This window comes from Periophthalmus magnuspinnatus, chromosome 14 (assembly GCF_009829125.3).
Source record: "Periophthalmus magnuspinnatus isolate fPerMag1 chromosome 14, fPerMag1.2.pri, whole genome shotgun sequence".
Classification (NCBI taxonomy): Eukaryota; Metazoa; Chordata; class Actinopteri; order Gobiiformes; family Gobiidae; genus Periophthalmus; species Periophthalmus magnuspinnatus.
Window position 1 is genome coordinate 29,531,559 of NC_047139.1, and position 19,657 is coordinate 29,551,215.

Below are 19,657 nucleotides of genomic sequence, written 5' to 3' on the forward strand. Positions count from 1 at the left end.
GTTTTCAGTAACAGTATTTCTTGGACTTAAGTTTTGGTTGTGACATTTTCTGCTGCCACCTGGTTCAATTGTTTTGCAAAGCATTTGTGAACTACATAGTCTTTGGATGTCACATCCTTCAATAGACTAAAATCCACAGATTTTCTCATCAAATATGTGGCTACATAACAATATTCATAGATATAACAGACATGTAGTAAACAGGAGAACATTTTAATGGGACAAAATGGTGTTCAGTAGAATTATGTCTGGATCATCCAAACCAGTGGAAGAACTTGATCATCTGTTAATGTAGAATAATTACTGAAACATTCTGAATGGAAGAGACACTGGCACTGTTTTTCATTTTATTTAAGGCCATTGGCATTCTCAGGAACAAGGCCTTCCATGACTGCACGCTTTGACTCCAAAATCTGAAAAAAAGCAAAGTGATAAATATTGTGTTGTTAAATTATTCAAACAAGGAATATGTCATAAAATGTAATATTGTAACTCACCTGAAAGGTTTCACTGAGGCCAACAATGGTTTGCATGTTTGTACTGTAGTACCCTAACACATACTGCCCACCAAGCAGGGGAATAGTATCTTTGTCCACAGGGAGCTGCCCAAACAGGTATTCTCAGTATACAAGAGTAATTATGGATCATGGATATTTAAGTGTGTCTTACCTGAATGAGTTCATCAACTTCAGGCAATTCATTCTCACGCACCCAAACAAAAGTCTCATAATCCATAGCACTTTTAAATCCCACCTGTATCAGAAAATAAACATATGGTATGTTCATAGATCATTATGTTGACACTACTTTAAGCAGTGGTACCTTGAACAGTCCAATCCAGTCCCATGTGGAGGACATGAAGTCCTCCTGCACTGTGTAAGTCATTACTGCGTCCTGGTCTGCGCTCCACATGCCCTCCGCACAGACATGCACCAGTGGAGTGTCAAAGTGCTTTCTGAGCTGCGGGGGACAAATGTATACATTTTAATCTGTATAAAATTGATACATATAACATTTACATGTTCTCATTGTGTCTTTGGCTCTATATGTAGTGTAACCCAAATACAGACCAAAATTTATCTCATAAATTTTAAAAATAATACTGGGTATTAAAAATAATAATAATAATAAAAAAAACAAGATGAAAAAGCAAGATGAAAAAGTGAATCTACTAATTAGTAATCAGCCAAGGTGGCAGGCTAGCATAGTGGCAATATTTACCCCAAAAGCATTTATTAGACTTAAAAATGTTCTTCTTTGCACCTCAATGTTGAAAGTAGCAATGACTGGTTTGTGGTCACTGACTCCATAGCTCATGTCACAGCTGTATCTGTCCTGAGTGACCAGGATGGGGAACTCGTCTGGCCCTTCATCAGTAGAAGTGGATGCTCTCTCGTCATCCTCCTCTGGTGGAAGGCTTCTGGGTTTGATGCGCCATAAAACCCGATCAGTCCAGGCGGGCTTCCTCTTCTTACCACTGGGATGTTAAAGAAGATGTTAGTAGTCTTTTTGTATTTTTTCTAAATATCCCTGACATATTGTATCTTCAGTCCCTGGTTTGATGTGAACTTCTCACTCTTTATTGTACTTTAACAATATCTTACAGCTCTCCAGGCTGTTCTGGTTAACTGTGCATATGACTGCACTTTTCTCCTTTAATGTTAATCTTATGATGATTATTTGGGGTTATTTATGTTTTGATTTGTTGTATTGCGATTTTAATGTCTTTTTAATTCTGTAAAGCACTTTGAATTACCTTGTGTACGATTTGTGCTATACAAATAAACTTGCCTTGCCTTGTTTTAAGTGAAAGTAAAACATCACATGATAGTTTCAAAGTGAATGCAAAAGATGCAGGATGTTTAGATAGTGTGTCTTCATTAGTAATCTATATTGAATGGAGCTACACAAAGTCATTACAGTGTCACACCAGTGCCTCTAAAGTGCATTGAAAGTCAAACATGCTGTGAGATGAAACACATGCTTGTAAAAGTTTCATATAGCTTTTTTGTGCAATAAGTCATCAACATAGCATAAACATAAACAAAGTGAAGGTTGCTGCTGTGAAAAACCTATATTTTAAGTACTGCTTTACCCCATTGTCACAAATTCTTAACCCATCATTTACACATTTGATCTCAGTCTGTTTGTTCAGGTTGCACCTCTGGAGGCACCCACCTTGGCGGGTCTAGCGCCCTGTACCACGCCCTCAACCAGACAGAAAGCAGCCCCCAGCACAGGGAGGTTAGGAGGAGGAGGGTGGTGCTACAGCGCTGCAGGGGCCGCGGTCTGTACATGGTTAGAGGCAGTGCCCAAGTGCTCTTTCTGAGAGACACACAGGCTCCTGTCACTTTATATAACACACTTAGCCTACTTAACAAACAATTCTTAATCAAATCTTCTAAGTGAGAGAGGATGCTGTGAGGGGTCGTGCACAGACAATGCAACAAAGTGAATCAAACAACACGCAAATGCCTTACTTAAATCCAAACCATGTCTTCAGACAGCTGTTTAAAGTTAAACGTAAGTAAAAATCATTTGTTTTAAGTGATGACAATAACACGGTGCTAATCAAATATATGTTAATTGCGTTGCATACCTGGTGTCATAAGTGTCAGAGTTACGCTTGAACTTGTAAGTAGGCTGGAAATTTAGTTGTCCTTCTTCAAACTCTTGTAGAAAAGCTTCTTTCTTTTTCATCATTGTGAGCTGAAGTTACATTATGTAAATTAAGTAAATGAAAGTTAAGCTTAAGCTAAGTGAAAACTGCAAGTAGCACTGTTCCAAACCTGGTCTTTGCTCCAGAGCAGATTCAAGCGCCCACCTTCAATGGAAGAGCGCAGAAAGTGCAGCCCGTGGTCAGCGATTCGAAAGTTCAGATCCCCAAACCAAAATACAACTCTGAAAGACAAGACATTTACAGAGTAATCTTAAATGACAAACTGTTCACGTAACATATTACTGGGAAAATGGAGGAAAATAGTTGGCTGAAAATAAATAAAACACTATTTTGCTCTGGTGCAACTCTTGGAGACCACATTTGTAACCATTAGATAATGTCTTTTTTGGTTGATAAGCATACAACTCAAAATGTGTGTGTCTTTGTGATTTTTTACATTTTTTATTACACTGTTTCCATTAAGTTTGTGTTACTCTTGGGCAAACAGAAAATATACACTTTAAGCACCCAAGAAAGTAAAAGAAGTGAAGCTAAGTAGCCTGTCGTCTAGCAGGTGCTCTTCACAAACTAGACATGCCTTGGATATCTCTCTTTTCATTAATAGTTATATTGAATGTTATTTAGTTTTTTGAAATAAATGTATTTCAAATTACAAATATGTGAAATGATCATACTTGTGATCCAGTACATGTGGTGTGTCAGTGATGTCGAAGTCTTGAGTGTCCAGGATGTACTCAAACTCATCGACCCTCTGCAAGGCGTAGTTCATGTGAGCCGCCAGGTGACAGTTGAGGAAGCACACCATGTGACCATAAAGAGAGAACCGAACTGATACACCACCTTTATTGCCCTGAAACACATCACATACAAATAATAGTGAAATCTTACTGCATAAGTCCAAAAAAGGTAGATTCGCAGAGCTTATTGGTTTCTTTAATTCATCTTTGAAATATTTTTGTAATTCTTTGGAACGATATGTCAATAATCTTAATAAAAGGTGCAATTCAAGTTCCAATTTACAACATAACCACTATTGGTGCGTGGACATAATGATTTTTTTCAGTTCTTTTTGTTTTAACAGAAACTGCACTAGCAACACGTTCCTTCTAAAAGACTTTAAACCTGCTATATTACCTAGAGCTCCTTAATTCTTTATTAAATTTGCAATACTAATGAATTCATGTGTTTTGTAAGTGTTTGCCCTCCTGAACTAGTTTTGCCCCTGTGTTCATATTGTGTATCGTGCATTGTGTTCAAGCTGCTGGTCATACCACTAAATAAAAACAAAGGCCCATTCAAGTCTTTACCCCAGTGCAGTATCTAAGGCTAAAGAGATTCCTGAGGGTTTTGAAAACACTTTACCCAATATCCAAAGATCCCTGTCCTGGTGTAAGTGCTCTGGACATTTCGGATGAACGGGAGGTGGACATGTTTGGCAAAGACCAAGAGCAACAGGCCCTGCATCCGCACTGATGTCACCTGGACAACAAAAAATACTTGTACTACTAATGTATTATACACATTATGACATTCACACATCTATATACATGGCATTCATACTCCAGCTGTATTTTGATTGTCTACTGGGAAATAAAGATGACAAAATAATTTTAAAAGCTTTCTTGTATTTCTTTCCAATTTTGTTCAAGGATTTCATTACCACTTTGTAGCAAATCTGAGCGTAAAGATAGTAGTTTCCCACCTTGACAAACCCACGTGGTCCTAGTGTGTCCATAAAAACATGGCTCCATGAATCTTCAGCGATCAGGTCAGAGATGAACCTGATCGGGGTGGCATTCACTTCCTGTAGACTGAAACACACAAACACACACACACACACACCCCCACACACACAGAGAATACTTGTACCAGCATATCTAACAAACTAGAGAATAGTTTAATAGTCTTAAGTTGTGGTAACTCACCCAATAACATATATGTCACTTTGGGGTTGGTTGTCCAGTTGCAGCAGAGAACTGACATCTTCAGGAGGCTCAGCTGTGCCCACATTCCACGTTACCATGTACAATCTGACATATACACACAGGCAATACAGTTTACATCATTCCAACATAATTTTATATTCCTTCTAAAAAATTCAAAATGTAATGTCCCAAATACTCCTCGATTGCCTTGTGTTTTCTATGCGCAAACCTGAAAGTGTCAGTGGGCATGAAGCGGCTGCACAGCTGAAAGGCCTCGTCTAGTGAGCGGGACATCTCCTCACTGGCCTCATCGTCAGAGCTCATGTCCTCTATACAGGTGAGCAGCTGGGACACTCTCTGCCGTAGCATCATCTTTGACCTGGAGCCTGAACTGCTAGCGCTGTCCGACCGTGCACGACCAAAATCACCCAAGTTTTCCATTTTTACAAACTTTCAACAACTTTGTGTCATCCAGAAGAGAAACATCCACTTGGAGCTCAAACTTTTGCCATTTAAAAAAACGTTACTCCAAAATCCAAATGTTAAAGTTCAGGAATCCCTGGAAAAGATGTGTTGCTCCGGTCTGTCCTGGGATAATGCGGTCTTGTGCACTCATGCGGCGGTGGAGCAGAGATTGGCACAGCACTGGGGTCCAGTTCGGGCAGGGGGTTTGATTTGCAGTGTAATCTTAGGCAGGAGACAGGCATGTGAATGGCTATGTGTGTTTAGCAATGAGTGAATTTTTGTATCACTTGTGTTGAAATCTCTAAGAGGTTTACACGAGCATCAGCTGATTGTGAACAAAGCTCTCATAATAACAGCCGTGCATTAGTGAGCAGGGCACAATAGCATTAGCTTCTTTTGGCCTCAATCCATTTCAGCTCATTTGGGTGAAAGGTTACATATGGAAACAAAGTACGGTAGTTTAGGTTAACTGAACACTTTTACACACGTTCAAAACCCTGTGTTACATCATTTAACAAGTCTACATGCACAATTATCCTGGGAGAATAAAACTGAATAGGCTTTTCTTGATTCATAATATAAAAGGTTTTGCATTACTTTCAGGGATTAATATTGAATTTAGTTGAAAATCTCATCTGATTGCAATACTAATCTTCACACATGGCTACAGGTTATAAAAAGCTTGAGACTGTTGTATTCATTTATTTTTTGATAATTTTGACTTTTTAGACTATTATAACTGTCCTTTTCCATTGAGTAAGTTTGTTTGCTGTTCTAAATGTGAATTTCATATCATGTCATTAAAAATGTTTGCATTTAACATCACACATTTAAGATTATTTTATATGATCCATGCAATAATGCTGTGTGACATGCCCTGGAATGATTATCATTTTTGTTTTCATTTTTGTTTCTTTTTAAATAATATTATCTTAAACAACGCTTGACTGCTTTCCACTCCAGTGCCTTTTAAGACTAATAATAATAATATCCATGTAATATCCACTGTTTTCTTCCACTTCAAACTTTGTCTGTTCCAAGCAGCATACTGCCACAGGACTGCAGACCTCAAAACTGATTATTCAGATCTAACTAAAAGCACATCATTACTATGCAAACATGAAATTCACAACTGTACACTGAACTTAAGGAAAATGTACTAAATGTTTTTGCCTCTTCATCCCTCCTGGTAGTTTGTGGAATTTTGTGGATATGACTTAAGCAAGAGTCATGAATTCAAAACAATAAAAAAATCCCATAGTTGTGTTTTTTTTAATTTTAATTTTTATTTTTATCTCAAATGAAAATGGGAACACTCAAAGAAATGTGTCCCATTTTTAGTTCACATAAAACAGTCACATGGAGGGACTTACAGCACATTCTTCAGAAGCCAGAGGTGTTAAGTGGATCACCAAAGGGGTCACCCCCTCCAGCGAAAAATGAAGAAAAGGAGCTATTTTTGGTTTATGAGAGGTGCAAAGCCCAAACCCCCCACAACCTGAATGTTCCTTAGGCTTGGGTATTTTTGATTTCATAATGGTACGATTAGCTTACACAAATTTCTAAGAGGCTTCTTACCTGCACTTGTCCCCCACTTTTTGCGTTCTTCCAGTACTCATGATCTCCCCTTGAACAAGATACATGACATAATCAATGCACTTTTTCATTTGAAATGATAACTCAATTTAGCTCTTTTGCAGTAAACATTATCAAGTAGGCCCAAATTGCTGTATACTGAATCTATTTCAATTCTCAACAGTGAATAGAGTATAATTTTTCATTTTGTCTTGTGTATAGGGAATGGCCCAAAGAGAGTGCAGGACTCTCTTTTTCATCAGCACCCTCTTTTTTTTTTTTTTTTTTAAGGGAAACTATGAAACTAATTAGCTTCTTATTAATATTAAGTACATTTTAGTTCTTCCAAACTTATGCAGCTTCCTTTGCACCACTTTGAGTCTAATATTTACCTTCCTGTATGTTCATGACCTGTATGTGTTTTGTTTTGTTTGAGTCACTTGTTACTTGTAACCTGTTACTTGGCCTGGTGACGTCACCTGCTCCTGCTCCATGGAGATAAATTTAAATCTACGCTGTGAAATATTCCAGGCAGAATAATAATCTCTCTACAGAGACAAGCAGGTGGCGGACCACTGATCAGAAAAGTTACACTGCGCAACTTTAAAATGAAATGTTGCCATAAACTAGGGTCCACATTTTATTTTGATTTCCAAAATGCCATTTTTAAACGAGCCTAACTAGGCCTACATATAGAGTGGTAGATGCTCCGGTCATGCGCTTGGATCGTAGGTCATTAGAGCTCCTACCTGTGGGTGTGTGTCTCTGTTGTGGCGTCCTGAAAAAGCCGCAGACCCCGTGCTGGCAGATCACAAAGTTCTCCGACGGGGAGTCGAGAGGCTGGAGGCGTTTTCCAGCGGTGAGTCCCGTTGTTTAACCGGGGGAGTATTGGACTCTCTGCGGCTCGTGGTGCTCTGTCTCCAGGGGCCTGCGCTCGCCACCTGCTCAGGACTTTAAGCGGAACATTGGATCACGCGGCCTTATCCCAAGTCGGTTCACGGACCTCGGGGCCGTATTATCTGCCCCATGAATGGTCATGTCTGTTTATTTTATGTCACCGTGACGCATGGCATTTGTTGCACCAAAGCCCCCTTTGTATATAAATAATCCTTTCCCTTTGCCACAGAGCCTGTGCGTAATTACGCATATGACTAGGCCTAAATAAATACAGCTCCAAACATGTCAGGGTTGCACGGGACCAATAAGGTTAACCCTAAACACATAATTATTCACACATTAAGTTAATAGACAAATGAAAGGTTCAATTGCAAAACAGGTGTCTCCGTTTTACAGCTATCAATGGCAATAATGTACAGTGCATTTGATGAAGGAGGGATGGATACAGTAATAGGCTTTTTAGTTTGCCCTAAAATACATTTGGCTTTTGTAAACATTTCTATACAAAGAGTAGACTGTGAGCCTCCAATAACGTTTTAAAAATGGCATTTATCTGTTTTTACAAATGCACTCTTCAAACATTGTAGCCTGAAGTTGCAAATGCACTGAAGATTGAAGCTGGGAGCGTTGTCTTACAAAGTGTGTGGTGCTGCCTCTATCTCTGCCCTGTAATCAGGATTTAGAGTAATCTTTGCATCCACAGCCTGATTAATGTAGCCTCTTTTTAAGAGAACTCTCAATTTGACCCTGTGGGACTTGATCTACAGCAGTTTAAGTTATGCATATCTTTAAATACTATTTGATTGAATTACATTTTTAGTTTTTCTTGGTTTCTAAGAATACAATGGACTAAAATAGGCAAAAACATGTTGGCGAACATTTTTTTACTTGTCTTTATTTGTTTCTTTACATCTCCAATGTACAGTAGTGTTATTGGAAGATAGGATGACAAAAGGCACAAATTCACAATAAAAGAAAGAAAAAAACAGGAGACAGTTTAACAGGAGGAAGATATAGAGAGAAGAGAGATTTAAAAAGAAAACATTTTGGAGATTTTGGTTTAATATTCACATTAGAAATGAGCACAATTTAACACCATATGTGTGAGATTGTCTTAACCGTATTATCAATTTTTTGTGTAAAGGCAGATATCCCCAGGTGTTTAAAATCCACCTGAATTTACACTTTTGATATCTTGTTGAATTATGGGGACCAGTTACAGCAGCACCATTAGATAAATAACTATAACTTGAAAGATGTTGATGGAATTTCAGTACAATTTCAGATCCATGTGGTGGATCACAATAATACAATACTTCTAATGTGTAACTTTGATGGTGAAGGGCCTGCCAACTGTCTCTATAGAACTGTTTTTGCTTTGCCTGAATGTTCCACAGTATGACAATAAACATATCTATTATCACGGAGAAGAACATCCGTGATTAATGAATGCAAGATGCGTTTAATACTATATTGTGGAAAACCCTAGGAAATTAAAAGTATTTCCATGAAGTGGTTGACAGACCCCTGCCAGAAAAGTTCCTTTGTTTCCACATTTGTATTTCACCTAAGAAATGCCATGGTGCTGCGGTAAATGAGGGAGGCTGCCAGTGTACTTTTACTGCCACTTGCCTGTGAGAGAATTCATTGTATTTCAGAGACCGACAACAAGAGGTACAACATTTAGAACAAAAATATATATCTATACACTGTCCTACCAATGACACATGATAAGCCATGGACTTTGGACAAGCTGCGGTGGTTGCTTAAATATTTCTGGTTTAGCAAATTAAGCTTGTTATTGCATTATTGGAGCATCATGAACTCTGCAGAAAATATACTGTAGCTGTAAGATGCTGATTTCTTCTTCATTACCCCTACTGTCTGTCAAGGACTCAAAGTTGTGAGTGTGTAAGCAGTTGTTTGGCAGGATAGTCATCTATATATAAGTGTGTTCATCTACTTAAGTTGATTTGCTATTTACAATGTCAATACATACAGTACATCCATAAATCTCCATGGTTCAGTTTGTAGCCCCATCACAGACAGTACATGTGTAAGGGGGAATTGTATCAAGAAAAACAAGGTGATTTTGAAGAGAATGCAAGATAGTGGAAAATGCTCATGTCTGCTAAAGCGAAATCAATGCGGTCTAAAAAATTTTCAGTGGCCATATCGGATGTAGAAGCAACTGATGGGCAGTTGTGCTGGATGTAAAAGTAACTAAATTACAAGGCCCCTTTGTCTTTTGTGCTTAACTATCCTCTAATCTACACAGCGACACTTCATAATTTAGCAGTCCACTAGAGTCTTTATAAAACTAACAAAACCCACCAGAGCAGCGCGGGATTGCCTTGTTGTTAGGGTATTTGTCTTTGTACTGTGTTGCATCCTCTTTAAAATCGTGACCAAAATGAAGGTGTGAAAAGCTGGCATACAGTGAGGGTTGAAGTGTAGTGCTGACAGTGCTCCTTCAGCTTCAGCCATTCTTTCCACTTCCACTAATGATCACAAGACACACAACTTTACATCACCCATGCATACACCTAGAAACACCCCAACAAACAGATCTCAACTAACAAATTAGAAACAACTCAATCTCAAGCTTCTGGTTCGCAACATTTGCAGAATTAGATGGTATTTATTGCTATCACTGGATAAGAGTATTATCCACAGTGGGTGAGCATGGCTGGTAGGGCATGATACAAAGCACATTATTTTTGTTCCTTTAGATTAAGGTCAGTCAAGGGATCTTGGAATCAATCGAACCCTATCCATCCTACTCTGTCTTTGCAGTGACAAAGACAACCTTCTCATTAAGCTGCAATTCTTAATGAGCAGTGGGAAGAAAAAGTAATAAATAGCTCTTATGCTGTGGTTGTGCACTAAATCCTATTGCCAGGTCTCTGTATATGTGTACAACTGATCAGGCATGTCATTGTGACCACTTGTTTTTGATTTGTGTATATTATGATGTATGGAGCCCAATACACAGCTAACAACAATGCACTGGGCATTCAGACACTTGCTGCTGCTAACTTTGAGCAGTACAATGTCAGGTTTACCTTCACAGCCCACATTCAACACATAAGCCAAATGTTTTCTTCTTTAAAAACAACTGCCATGTCACAAGTGTCTCTATCATGCTATGCCTGATTAGTATATTTTATCATCTTAAGTATTCTGTCAAGACTTGTTTAATTTAAATAAACTTTAAGGAGGAAAAAATACAAAAAAGGCCAAACTCACATTTATACACACACACTAACCCAGAAAGCAAATGTCTCCATAGTTTTAAACAGGAGAAGAAAGACTAACTTTCTCAGTCAGACGGCTTCACTTTTAGATTTCAAAATGGATTTCTGACAACAAAAGGAAACACTGCAGAGAGGTGTAACAAGAACAAATAAGCAGACATAAAAAATCACAACTTTAAAACGCAGCACTGAAGAAATACAATCTGAAAAGAAACACTCACAGATAAAACTACAGACAAAACCTTTTTTAAAAACCCTGTTATATATATTTATATATAGTATATATTTTAATACAGTTATTCCCAGTATATACACCAACAGGATATCGTTGTCAGAAATAAAACCTAATTTTGTTGAGAGTTGAATTAATTGTGTTGCTACTGGAGGTCTCAGAAAACCACACAGACAGATGAAAAAAAAAACAAAAAACAAAAACAAATGAAGAGAATGAGAAGAGAGGAGAAAAATATCATCATTGAAACAGGATTTTACTAGGTCCAGAATTCCTGAAAACCTGATGATCCCAGGAGAGGAGAGATGGGACCGGACCACTGCACGCTGTATGAACAGAGGGATGTGAATCCGCTGGTGTCTGGGTGTACTTGTCTGCAGATTACAAGAGAACCTATATTTAGTGTTTATATTTTTACCCATAGACTTTATATATTATTATGCATGCAAAGTGTATTCAAAATTCTTAAAATATGTAATAGACAGAAAGAAAAATTAAGTTAAACATTTAGAGCTGCCATTTTTGTAGTAAAAAGTTAAAACTGCTTAAGTTTCTAGAGAATGCATTTGTTTTTTGTGTTTTTGTGAATATTTAGCACTTCATTACTATCACTATCATTATTATCACTATTACTTTATGACTCAAATCCAAAGGAAAAACCATACACCACATTAAAAAAAAGAAAACCACTTTAAATTGTTTGTGAGTGACTTCCATACCTGATGAGCAGCAGCATTCACAGTTGAACACAACCTCAGTCCTCTAGTGCCACCATGCCTTTCACTGGGTCTTTAACTCTCATCTGGACCATATGGAAAAGCTGTTTTAATCATTTTGAATCATTTATTTAAATCGTACTGTCTCACTGTTTGGACTGACCTCGTCTAACTCCTTCCGTGTGTCTTCTTCCATGCGCCGGATGTCTTCCATAGTCAACTCAATCCAGTGGTCGATCCAGCAGAACAGCTGACGGTGGAAGTTAGTGAACAGACGCTTCTCTTGCTGAGACGAGAAAATTTGGATTACTGTTAAATGTACGTATCACCCAGTTGTTTCATAAATAAATTCAGCCAAAAGGAAGCTAAAAAAAACTCCAAAAGTCAAAGACAGCAAATAAATTCATTTGTCAACCTGCAAATAATTCCACTCTTAACTAAACTCTCTCCCTTTAGGTGTTTTGGAAGTGCACAAGCCTCACTTGCATTATAGATTTTGACCACTAGAGGTTGATGGAAACACTTTTTCCAGTTTATTGATCTGATGCTTTTAAGTGATTTATGTGTTGTGTTTTGGGAAATTGTGCAATCAGGCGATGATAATAACAAGACTTATATAGCTGTTTACAAACCTTTTGAATAAAGTTCTCCACCTTGTTTTGCAGCCCCCACCATTTGAATTTGACAGTGACCAGTTTGTAGGCACACATATGTGGGCAGTCTTTCTTGTTGGGAAGCTCCTTCTGCAAAGATCAAAACACACACAATACAACACATGTGTTTTTACAGGTTGTTAATGTCAAAACTTAAACACCTTTTGTACCTTCCAGTCTGGGCCTAGGGGACCTCTTCCTGTCTTCACTGATTTAAACCTGCAGGGATCCTCGTCTGGCTTGTAATCCTGCAGGAAGACAGAGGTATGACACATGTGCAGAGTGACACTGATGTTCACTGTGGAAAATGCCAACCTTAGGTTCTACTTGGCTTCTGTCTGCAATATCAATATAGACTACATCCACCTTCTTCCAGGTCTCAGGATCCAGCCCATGCACCTGATCACACACACAAGACAAACACAGGAATATTACTCAAAAGGTAAAGAGGCATTTTAGTGTTTATAGTCCACAGTCCACATTATATAACCACTGAACAACAATCTAATGAGAGCAACTCATTTTAGGGCATTTAGTCTGTTAGAATGATAAAGATGCAAACATATTATTAGGGCGTTGTGTTTTGTTTCATTACTGCATGTTTAAATAATCCTTTAATCTCTATCTTCGTCTAGTCTTATTCAGTCCTGGTATGGAAAGCACTGACCAATCAGCACACACCCCCTAATCCAGCCTTAGCTTATTTATTTATATAAACAAATTATTTATAGCATTTTATATATACTGTTTTGAAAATGCTATACTAGAACATATATAGTACTGAGTATTTTTAAAGCACTCACATTTTCAAGGTGCCCCATGTCAGGTTTATGCCACGTCTCAATTTTGATCAGGAAGTTATCTTTCATGTACTCATTCTGTTGGAAGAGGACAAAAATGATGAGATAATGTGAACAGGTGTTAAATTAACACACAAAAGTGTTTTTAGCCCAGACAGTTTCTATCTCCACCTGTAGCTTATTTTGACTTTTCAGTGTAATTTTGGATAAATAAGCATGTGATTTTTATTTTTAACATAAAACGTAAACTTACAGTGATGACTGCAGATGCATGTTGTGGCGTGAAAAGAGGAGAAATAAGGTTTTAGTTGAATCACAATAAACACGACACATGGGATCAACAGTTTGAAAATTAATAGAAGTGCCTGGTATAATATATATATATATATATATACACTATATATAATAATAATATAATAGTGTATTTTAAAGATGAGATAATGTGCCCTGTCTGTGTTTGGCAGCTGACACTGTGTGATCCCGAGGTGAAGTCTCGAGTGATGCATGCCTCTTCTCACTGGAGTCACTAAATTATTCAAACACTCCTTCAAGGTGACAGTGAGAGGCAGAGAGAAGAAAGACAGAAAGAGGAAAGACAGAGAGGAACTAGAGAGAGAGAGGGAGAGAGAGAGAGAGAAAGGGAAGACAGAGAAAGGAAAGAGAGGGAGAGAGGAAAGAGAGAGAGAGAAAGAGAGAGAGGAAAGAGAGAGAAAGGAAAGAGAGGGAGAGAGGAAAGAGAGAGGGAGAGAGAAAGAGAGAGGAAAAAGAGGGAGAGAGGAAAGAGAGAGAGAGAAAGAGAGAGAGGAAAGAGAGAGAAAGGTAAGAGAGGGAGAGAGGAAAGAGAGAGAGAAAGAGAGAGGAAAGAGAGAGAGAAAGAGAGAGGAAAGAGAGAGAAAGGGAAGAGAGGGAGAGAGGAAAGAGAGAGAGACAGAGAGAGAGAAAGAGAGAGAGGAAAGAGAGAAAGGTAAGATAGGGAGAGAGGAAAGAGAGAGAGAAAGAGAGAGGAAAGAGAGAGAAAAAGAGAGAGGAAAGAGAGAGAAAGGAAAGAGAGGGAGAGAGGAAAGAGAGAGAGAGAGAGAGAGAGAGAGAAAGGAAAGAGAGGGAGAGAGGAAAGAGAGAGAAAGGGAAGAGAGGGAGAGAGGAAAGAGAGAGAGACAGAGAGAGAGAAAGAGAGAGAGGAAAGAGAGAAAGGAAAGAGAGGGAGAGAGAAAAGAGAGAGAGGGAGAGGGCTGAGGGAGGGAGGCAGAAACACTCCGAGAGAGGCAAAATGTGTGATAAAACGCTTGTTTTTGCTAGTTTCATGTCAGTATTTTATCAATACAAAAAGTACATATTTCACACATATACTATTGATTTGCGAATGGCTTTGGCATATCCAGAAGAGCAGTATTAAAATATATGTATAAATGCTTTTGATTAAAATAAATAATAGTTACTGTAAATAAGTAATACATGAGCAGTGGGGTTTGTTTACCTGTGCGACAGTACGGGTATGCGTTCCAGGCTTTCTCATGAATGTTGAGAGCCGATGCAGGAGCCAACATTCGGACAAATGATGGCACTTTACTACATGAAAAATCACATTAAAATACTGCTTGAATATATATCAAACATACTTTTGAAATATACAGTTTTACAACGCTATAACAGACAGAAACTAAATAGCACTGGGATTCATTCAGTAAAGTCAGATTTATAGACTGCAGCTGGTGATATTGGCAGGTGATTCTGGTAATGTCACAAACCACACCACTTTCATTTGTGATATATGTTTAAAAAGTAAGATTCTATTCAAAGTGCACGTTGTAAGCAACTGCAGGAATTTTAACATTCGAGCAAAGACTGAAAGATGAACTGGTAAATCCCATGGTTTACAGAACATGTTTGTCAAGGTCTAAATTACTAAATACATTAAAACAAAACAAAAACATTGTTCTTTGCAGAGGACATTCGATTATCTAAATAAATGCAACATTTGTGATAATGTGTAAACCCATAATGTAATTTAAAGTAGATTGTAATATTTTGTGCAACCTTACACTCAAAACTGCAGTAATGGTAGAAGAACATGTTGCTTACCTCTGCAAATGGTATATTTTGTGTGTGTACTGTCCCTTCTCTCCGTCTTTCTCGTAGGGCTCGTTTTTTAACACCTCCACTCCCTCTCCACCTCCTGTCTCATTCTTACTGGCCTCAGCTACTGAGTACAGCTGGCCCACCTGATACTGTAACACAAAATATAACCAAAGGTCACAAACATAATGTACTTTTATTTTAAGCACCTCTAGCACAATAGTTGGTATAATAGTCGAACTCATCAACCGTTACCAGTGTGTGATTGTATTATGGATGGTACTACTCTTATTTTGAGGCAGGTATAGAAACATGGCTTTTCCACCTAGTTTACAGTAAGTATAAACATAGTTTAAAATGAAGAGATCTTTCCAAACACTTTCTTTCCTGTTTAGCTTCACACAATAGTATTTATAGTACGCTACTGCAGGTTAATGTCATGAGTTCACTGGTGACTATCCAGGGTTAGGACATGCCCTCAAAACATTTGACATTTAGACTTTTGTGTGAATTAAAAAAGGTCATTCAGCCTCCTAAGACATGGCAAAATTACAATAAAATTATGTTAGAAAAAGCAAATAAGTTACAACTGCAGGTGAAAAGGTATGAAACAACAAAGCCTCAAAAGTCCTTCACAAAGTTACATTAAATATTTTCCCCAATCAATCAACACCAGAAGAAACAACTAAATAGCAACATGCATCTATACAAAGCCAAACAAAGCAGTAGTTTTCACCATGTTTCTAAAAATCACTGGAATAATCCCATACTCTAGTAGTCTACTTACCACAACATGAGACACTCTGATATACTGAAGCTCCATATATAGTTGTACTACTCTGGAGGGCCATGCAGTCAAGGGCAGAGGAGGCTGTGTACTTCCCCTGACAGCCACCATTACTCAACTGTCTGCAGGCCTTTTCTGTGGGTCACATCAGAGTCCCTCTCCTCTGCTAATGTCTTATGTGTAATAGTGACACTGACTCTGGCCATGGACACTGCTGCACCATAAGAATGCATGCAACACAGTATCATTCCAGTCTATTGTAATTTAGAAAAATGCACATTTTTCTCAGTTTTTTTCTTCAACAAAACATGTTCATTGCTCATATAATCATGCTATGCCGTGACTTATACGCTGTACTATCAATAATAATGGCTTACGCTTGTAAATGTATATATATATATATATATATACATATATATATATAGTGTAGCGCTCTCAAAGCGCTACACTATAGTCAGTATTCATTCATTTCCACATTATTCATTCATTTCCACACTTGGTGATGGTAAGCTACTACTGTAGCCACAGCTGCCCTGGGGCAGACTGATGGAAGCGAGGCTGCCAATCTGCGCCATCGGCCTCCTCCGACCTTCGGGTTGGGGGACCAACACTCTAACCACTGAGCCACTGTCGCCCCGGCTATCAATGACAGAAGATAGCCATTGATGACACACTGAATGAGAAACATCAGCAATTTTGTGAACAGAAACAGAAATACAACTAAATGTAGCTTACCTCTTCCACTGATATGGGAAGAATCACTCGACTGGAAGAGAAGAAAAAGGAAGTTACTTTGGAACGATAGCATTTATACCAGAACAGTCTGTCCTACTGTTCATGGGCTTCAGACACATGACTTTGGTGAATTTGTGAGTTAGATCGTACTGAGACGGTGTGAACTGTACTTTCTTGCAATGTTTCTTTAAAGAGCCCATATCTATGTTATAATGTTGTTTCCTCGTCACAAACAGACCTGGAGGTGTGTTTTGTTTCATTCACACATGTTTAACACACAAACCATGCACATGTAGGCTGAGTTCTTCTCTCCAACAGAAAGCAGTCAGTTCCACTTTGTGATTTTTAACTCTATATAGCGTCACTACAATCATTTGGATAATTTCAGCCCTGAAATTTCCAATCTCTACTGAACAAAGGGTAAATGGTAACTCTTAACGTGAAAACTACCGCTTCATGACATCACAAGGTGGAACAGAGCATTTTGAGCTTTGGAGATGTAGACAGACTAATAATAAAGGTTTACTGAAAAATGTGTGAATGAAACAAAACACAACTCGAGGTATGTTTTGGGAAGGTAACAGCATTCCAACAAGAGTCAATTTTGTCATACATTTTTTGCATAGTGACTTTGTTGCATTCATTATTGACATGTATTTAATGTATCACAAATCTGGAAAGCCTCCTACAGCCTACATTTTGTAAAGAGATATTTGTTGACCATAGGTGTATTGGGTATTTTGGATAAATATCTTAATTGTATAGTGTTTGTATCATTTTCACTCTGATAAAACAGCTCTTATACAGAACACTCAAATTCACATAATCCTTCACCTCCCACACAATGCTCTCCTCTCCTTTTCTTTTGAGGGCAGGCATCAGATAGCAGGATATTGTATGTATAATGTAGATAGCGTCTTCTATACATTTCAAACATGAGAATTGAGAAATCCTTGGGAAGAAATGCATTCATTTTAGTTATACTTGGGAACACAAATCCCATCACATCCCTGCCCCTCTTGTCTTCTCATCCAAACCCTTTGTACTATGTATTCTCTCACATCTATAGACACCTGTGATCCCAAACACCCAAATGTCAACCCAGGATGCAGCTCTCTTTAACAAGTACACATAGTTGAAGTAGTAATAATAGCAGTAATGGTACAAGCTGTAATGAATAATAGCAGTGCTGTTGGAGATGAAGTACCAGTATTGTAAGTATTATTTACTTTTTCTGATTTTTTAGACTTGACCTACTTTACGATGGTGTTGATTTCTTGCTTGATAAAATGAATTGATACCATTTCAATGTATTAGTACAGGCTGTCTGCAGCATGTAATGTTTAATCATAGTCTAGGTAGTTTAATTAAAGCTGCAAACTCTCCCTAATCACTTTGGCTGTGCATTCACCCTCTTCCCAGGGCATTTATTGATTAAATCATGTTAGGGAAATCCAGCTGATACATGTGGTATTCAAGAGCAGAGGCTATTTTTAGGTGCTAGTATTTATAGTGCTATGTGAGCCACAACTGAAAGCAATGCACTGATATTTGTCTATTATTTATACAGACTCTTGGCACAATTTGGCATTTTTACATTACATTCACCCAGTGCGAGCATATAGCTTTACAAAGGTTGCTGAGGTCGCTGGTGTAATTCTTCAAATGGACATAGTAATATTTTTGACATTATAATATCAGCAGGCCTATATCACTTTTCTTATTTCTACAGAGAGAGTATATTGAGCGGGCTTATTTCAAAACATCAAAACCATATATTATGGACCATTCATCTCCACTAGTTTCAATGCACTAGACCATTTCTAGGCCTAAAGCTAAGTAACTCAGCAGCTAGCCACAGCCATACAGTGGTTAACCTACATTCAACATGCATTTATCAGGTGACCATCTTGAATCACCAAACTATTAATTCAAGCCTTGATTCTTTTGACATTTTGCAGTTGAGCCCACATCCTCTACAGGGCACGTTATAATTCATTCATCTCCAGCGCATCCCCCACCTTGACCGTGCCTGTCCATGGCTGCACCTCGCTCCATTCCTACGGACTTGAATGCCGGAGCGCACCGCCACCAGCAACCGTTTCACCTTCACCGCGCATCAATAACATGGCCACAGAAGCCGCAGAGCTTTCTACCAGATGGGGCTTAAACACAGCCTATTGCTCTTGCGTTGCTACACCATTTTTATTTTACACCCAGGGAGATAATTCCTCTATTCCGCCCCTTGGTTTGCACTTCCTAGCGGTGTCTACTGTGTGAAGGGCACAGCCATGCTATCCGGCTGCTGCGGATGCAACTCGAGCCTGCCTCTCCTGTCAGATGCAGAGTGGAGAGATGATGCGCTCTCGCTACAATATCATAATGACGGGCGTGAGCGATGGATAGGACAGATCAGCACCACTTATGGACAGCGACTCTTGCAATAACATGCCTGAAACCCCGAGATACTGGCCACAATGTCAACGATGAAACGAGTTCACAGCACGCGCATACACTGCTACTTACAATTCCTTTATGAGCATGTTTGGCGGTGCAGCAGCTTTGTAGATTGCCTATGACCCAGATGAGCGAACCGCCGAAGTACAGCTCCCCGAAACAGGCTCGCTCCACCGGTATAGTCTCTTCTTTTCTCCGCGCGCTGCTCTCCCACCTCTTCCCTCTATGTCATTCTACCTCCACACGGTGGCTTATTTCCTTCACATTCACTTCCTGATCGGGGCCGCGGCGAGGCGTTGCTGTTGCGCGCAGAAGGGAGCGAGGCCTGTGCGGAGGAAAGCAAGGACTCACAGCTCATATGGTCTACTGTAACCATCCCATTCAAATGTATGTTCCTCAAAATGT

General features: G+C 38.7%; 2 protein-coding genes across 3 annotated transcripts; both read right to left on the reverse strand.

Moving 5' to 3' along the window:
• Positions 1-254: 254 nt before the first annotated feature.
• inpp5kb (inositol polyphosphate-5-phosphatase Kb) lies at positions 255-5,173 on the reverse strand. Of its 2 annotated transcripts, XM_055226520.1 has the most exons (13): positions 4,835-5,173; positions 4,606-4,710; positions 4,383-4,491; positions 4,043-4,159; positions 3,355-3,530; positions 2,790-2,901; positions 2,600-2,709; positions 2,481-2,507; positions 1,264-1,477; positions 823-960; positions 670-753; positions 498-602; positions 255-413 (listed from the first exon to the last, which is right to left on the reverse strand). In XM_055226520.1, exons 1-13 carry the CDS (start codon positions 5,044-5,046, stop codon positions 348-350), a joined length of 1,575 nt encoding a protein of 524 aa, XP_055082495.1. In that variant the 5' UTR covers positions 5,047-5,173; the 3' UTR covers positions 255-347. The 2 variants fall into 2 exon arrangements, with proteins under 2 accessions (XP_055082495.1, XP_055082496.1); XM_055226521.1 differs by lacking the exon at positions 2,481-2,507 and having other exon boundaries at positions 257-413.
• A 3,283-nt stretch (positions 5,174-8,456) lies between these two features.
• On the reverse strand, positions 8,457-19,565 carry pitpnab (phosphatidylinositol transfer protein, alpha b). Its single transcript, XM_033977913.2, has 12 exons — positions 19,322-19,565; positions 16,796-16,826; positions 15,280-15,425; positions 14,675-14,766; positions 13,454-13,461; positions 13,204-13,278; positions 12,716-12,799; positions 12,571-12,648; positions 12,380-12,490; positions 11,911-12,033; positions 11,751-11,833; positions 8,457-11,405 (listed from the first exon to the last, which is right to left on the reverse strand). The coding sequence occupies exons 1-11, from the start codon at positions 19,336-19,338 to the stop codon at positions 11,786-11,788; spliced, it is 813 nt and encodes a 270-aa protein (XP_033833804.1). The 5' UTR covers positions 19,339-19,565; the 3' UTR covers positions 8,457-11,405; positions 11,751-11,785.
• Positions 19,566-19,657: the final 92 nt, after the last annotated feature.

Bases quoted from the DNA above. Each gene is read 5' to 3' on its own strand.
- pitpnab (XM_033977913.2), bottom strand. The intron at 14,767-15,279 runs GTAAGCAACATG...TTTTTCATGTAG, and splicing joins AAAATATACCATTTGCAGAG to TAAAGTGCCATCATTTGTCC. The intron at 11,834-11,910 runs GTCAGTCCAAAC...CATATGGTCCAG, and splicing joins CACGGAAGGAGTTAGACGAG to ATGAGAGTTAAAGACCCAGT.
- inpp5kb (XM_055226520.1), bottom strand. From the start codon at position 5,046: ATGGAAAACTTGGGTGATTTTGGTCGTGCACGGTCGGACAGCGCTAGC. The intron at 4,492-4,605 runs GTGAGTTACCAC...TGTGTGTTTCAG, and splicing joins AGTGACATATATGTTATTGG to TCTACAGGAAGTGAATGCCA. The intron at 961-1,263 runs GTGCAAAGAAGA...TGTCCCCCGCAG, and splicing joins TTGCTACTTTCAACATTGAG to CTCAGAAAGCACTTTGACAC.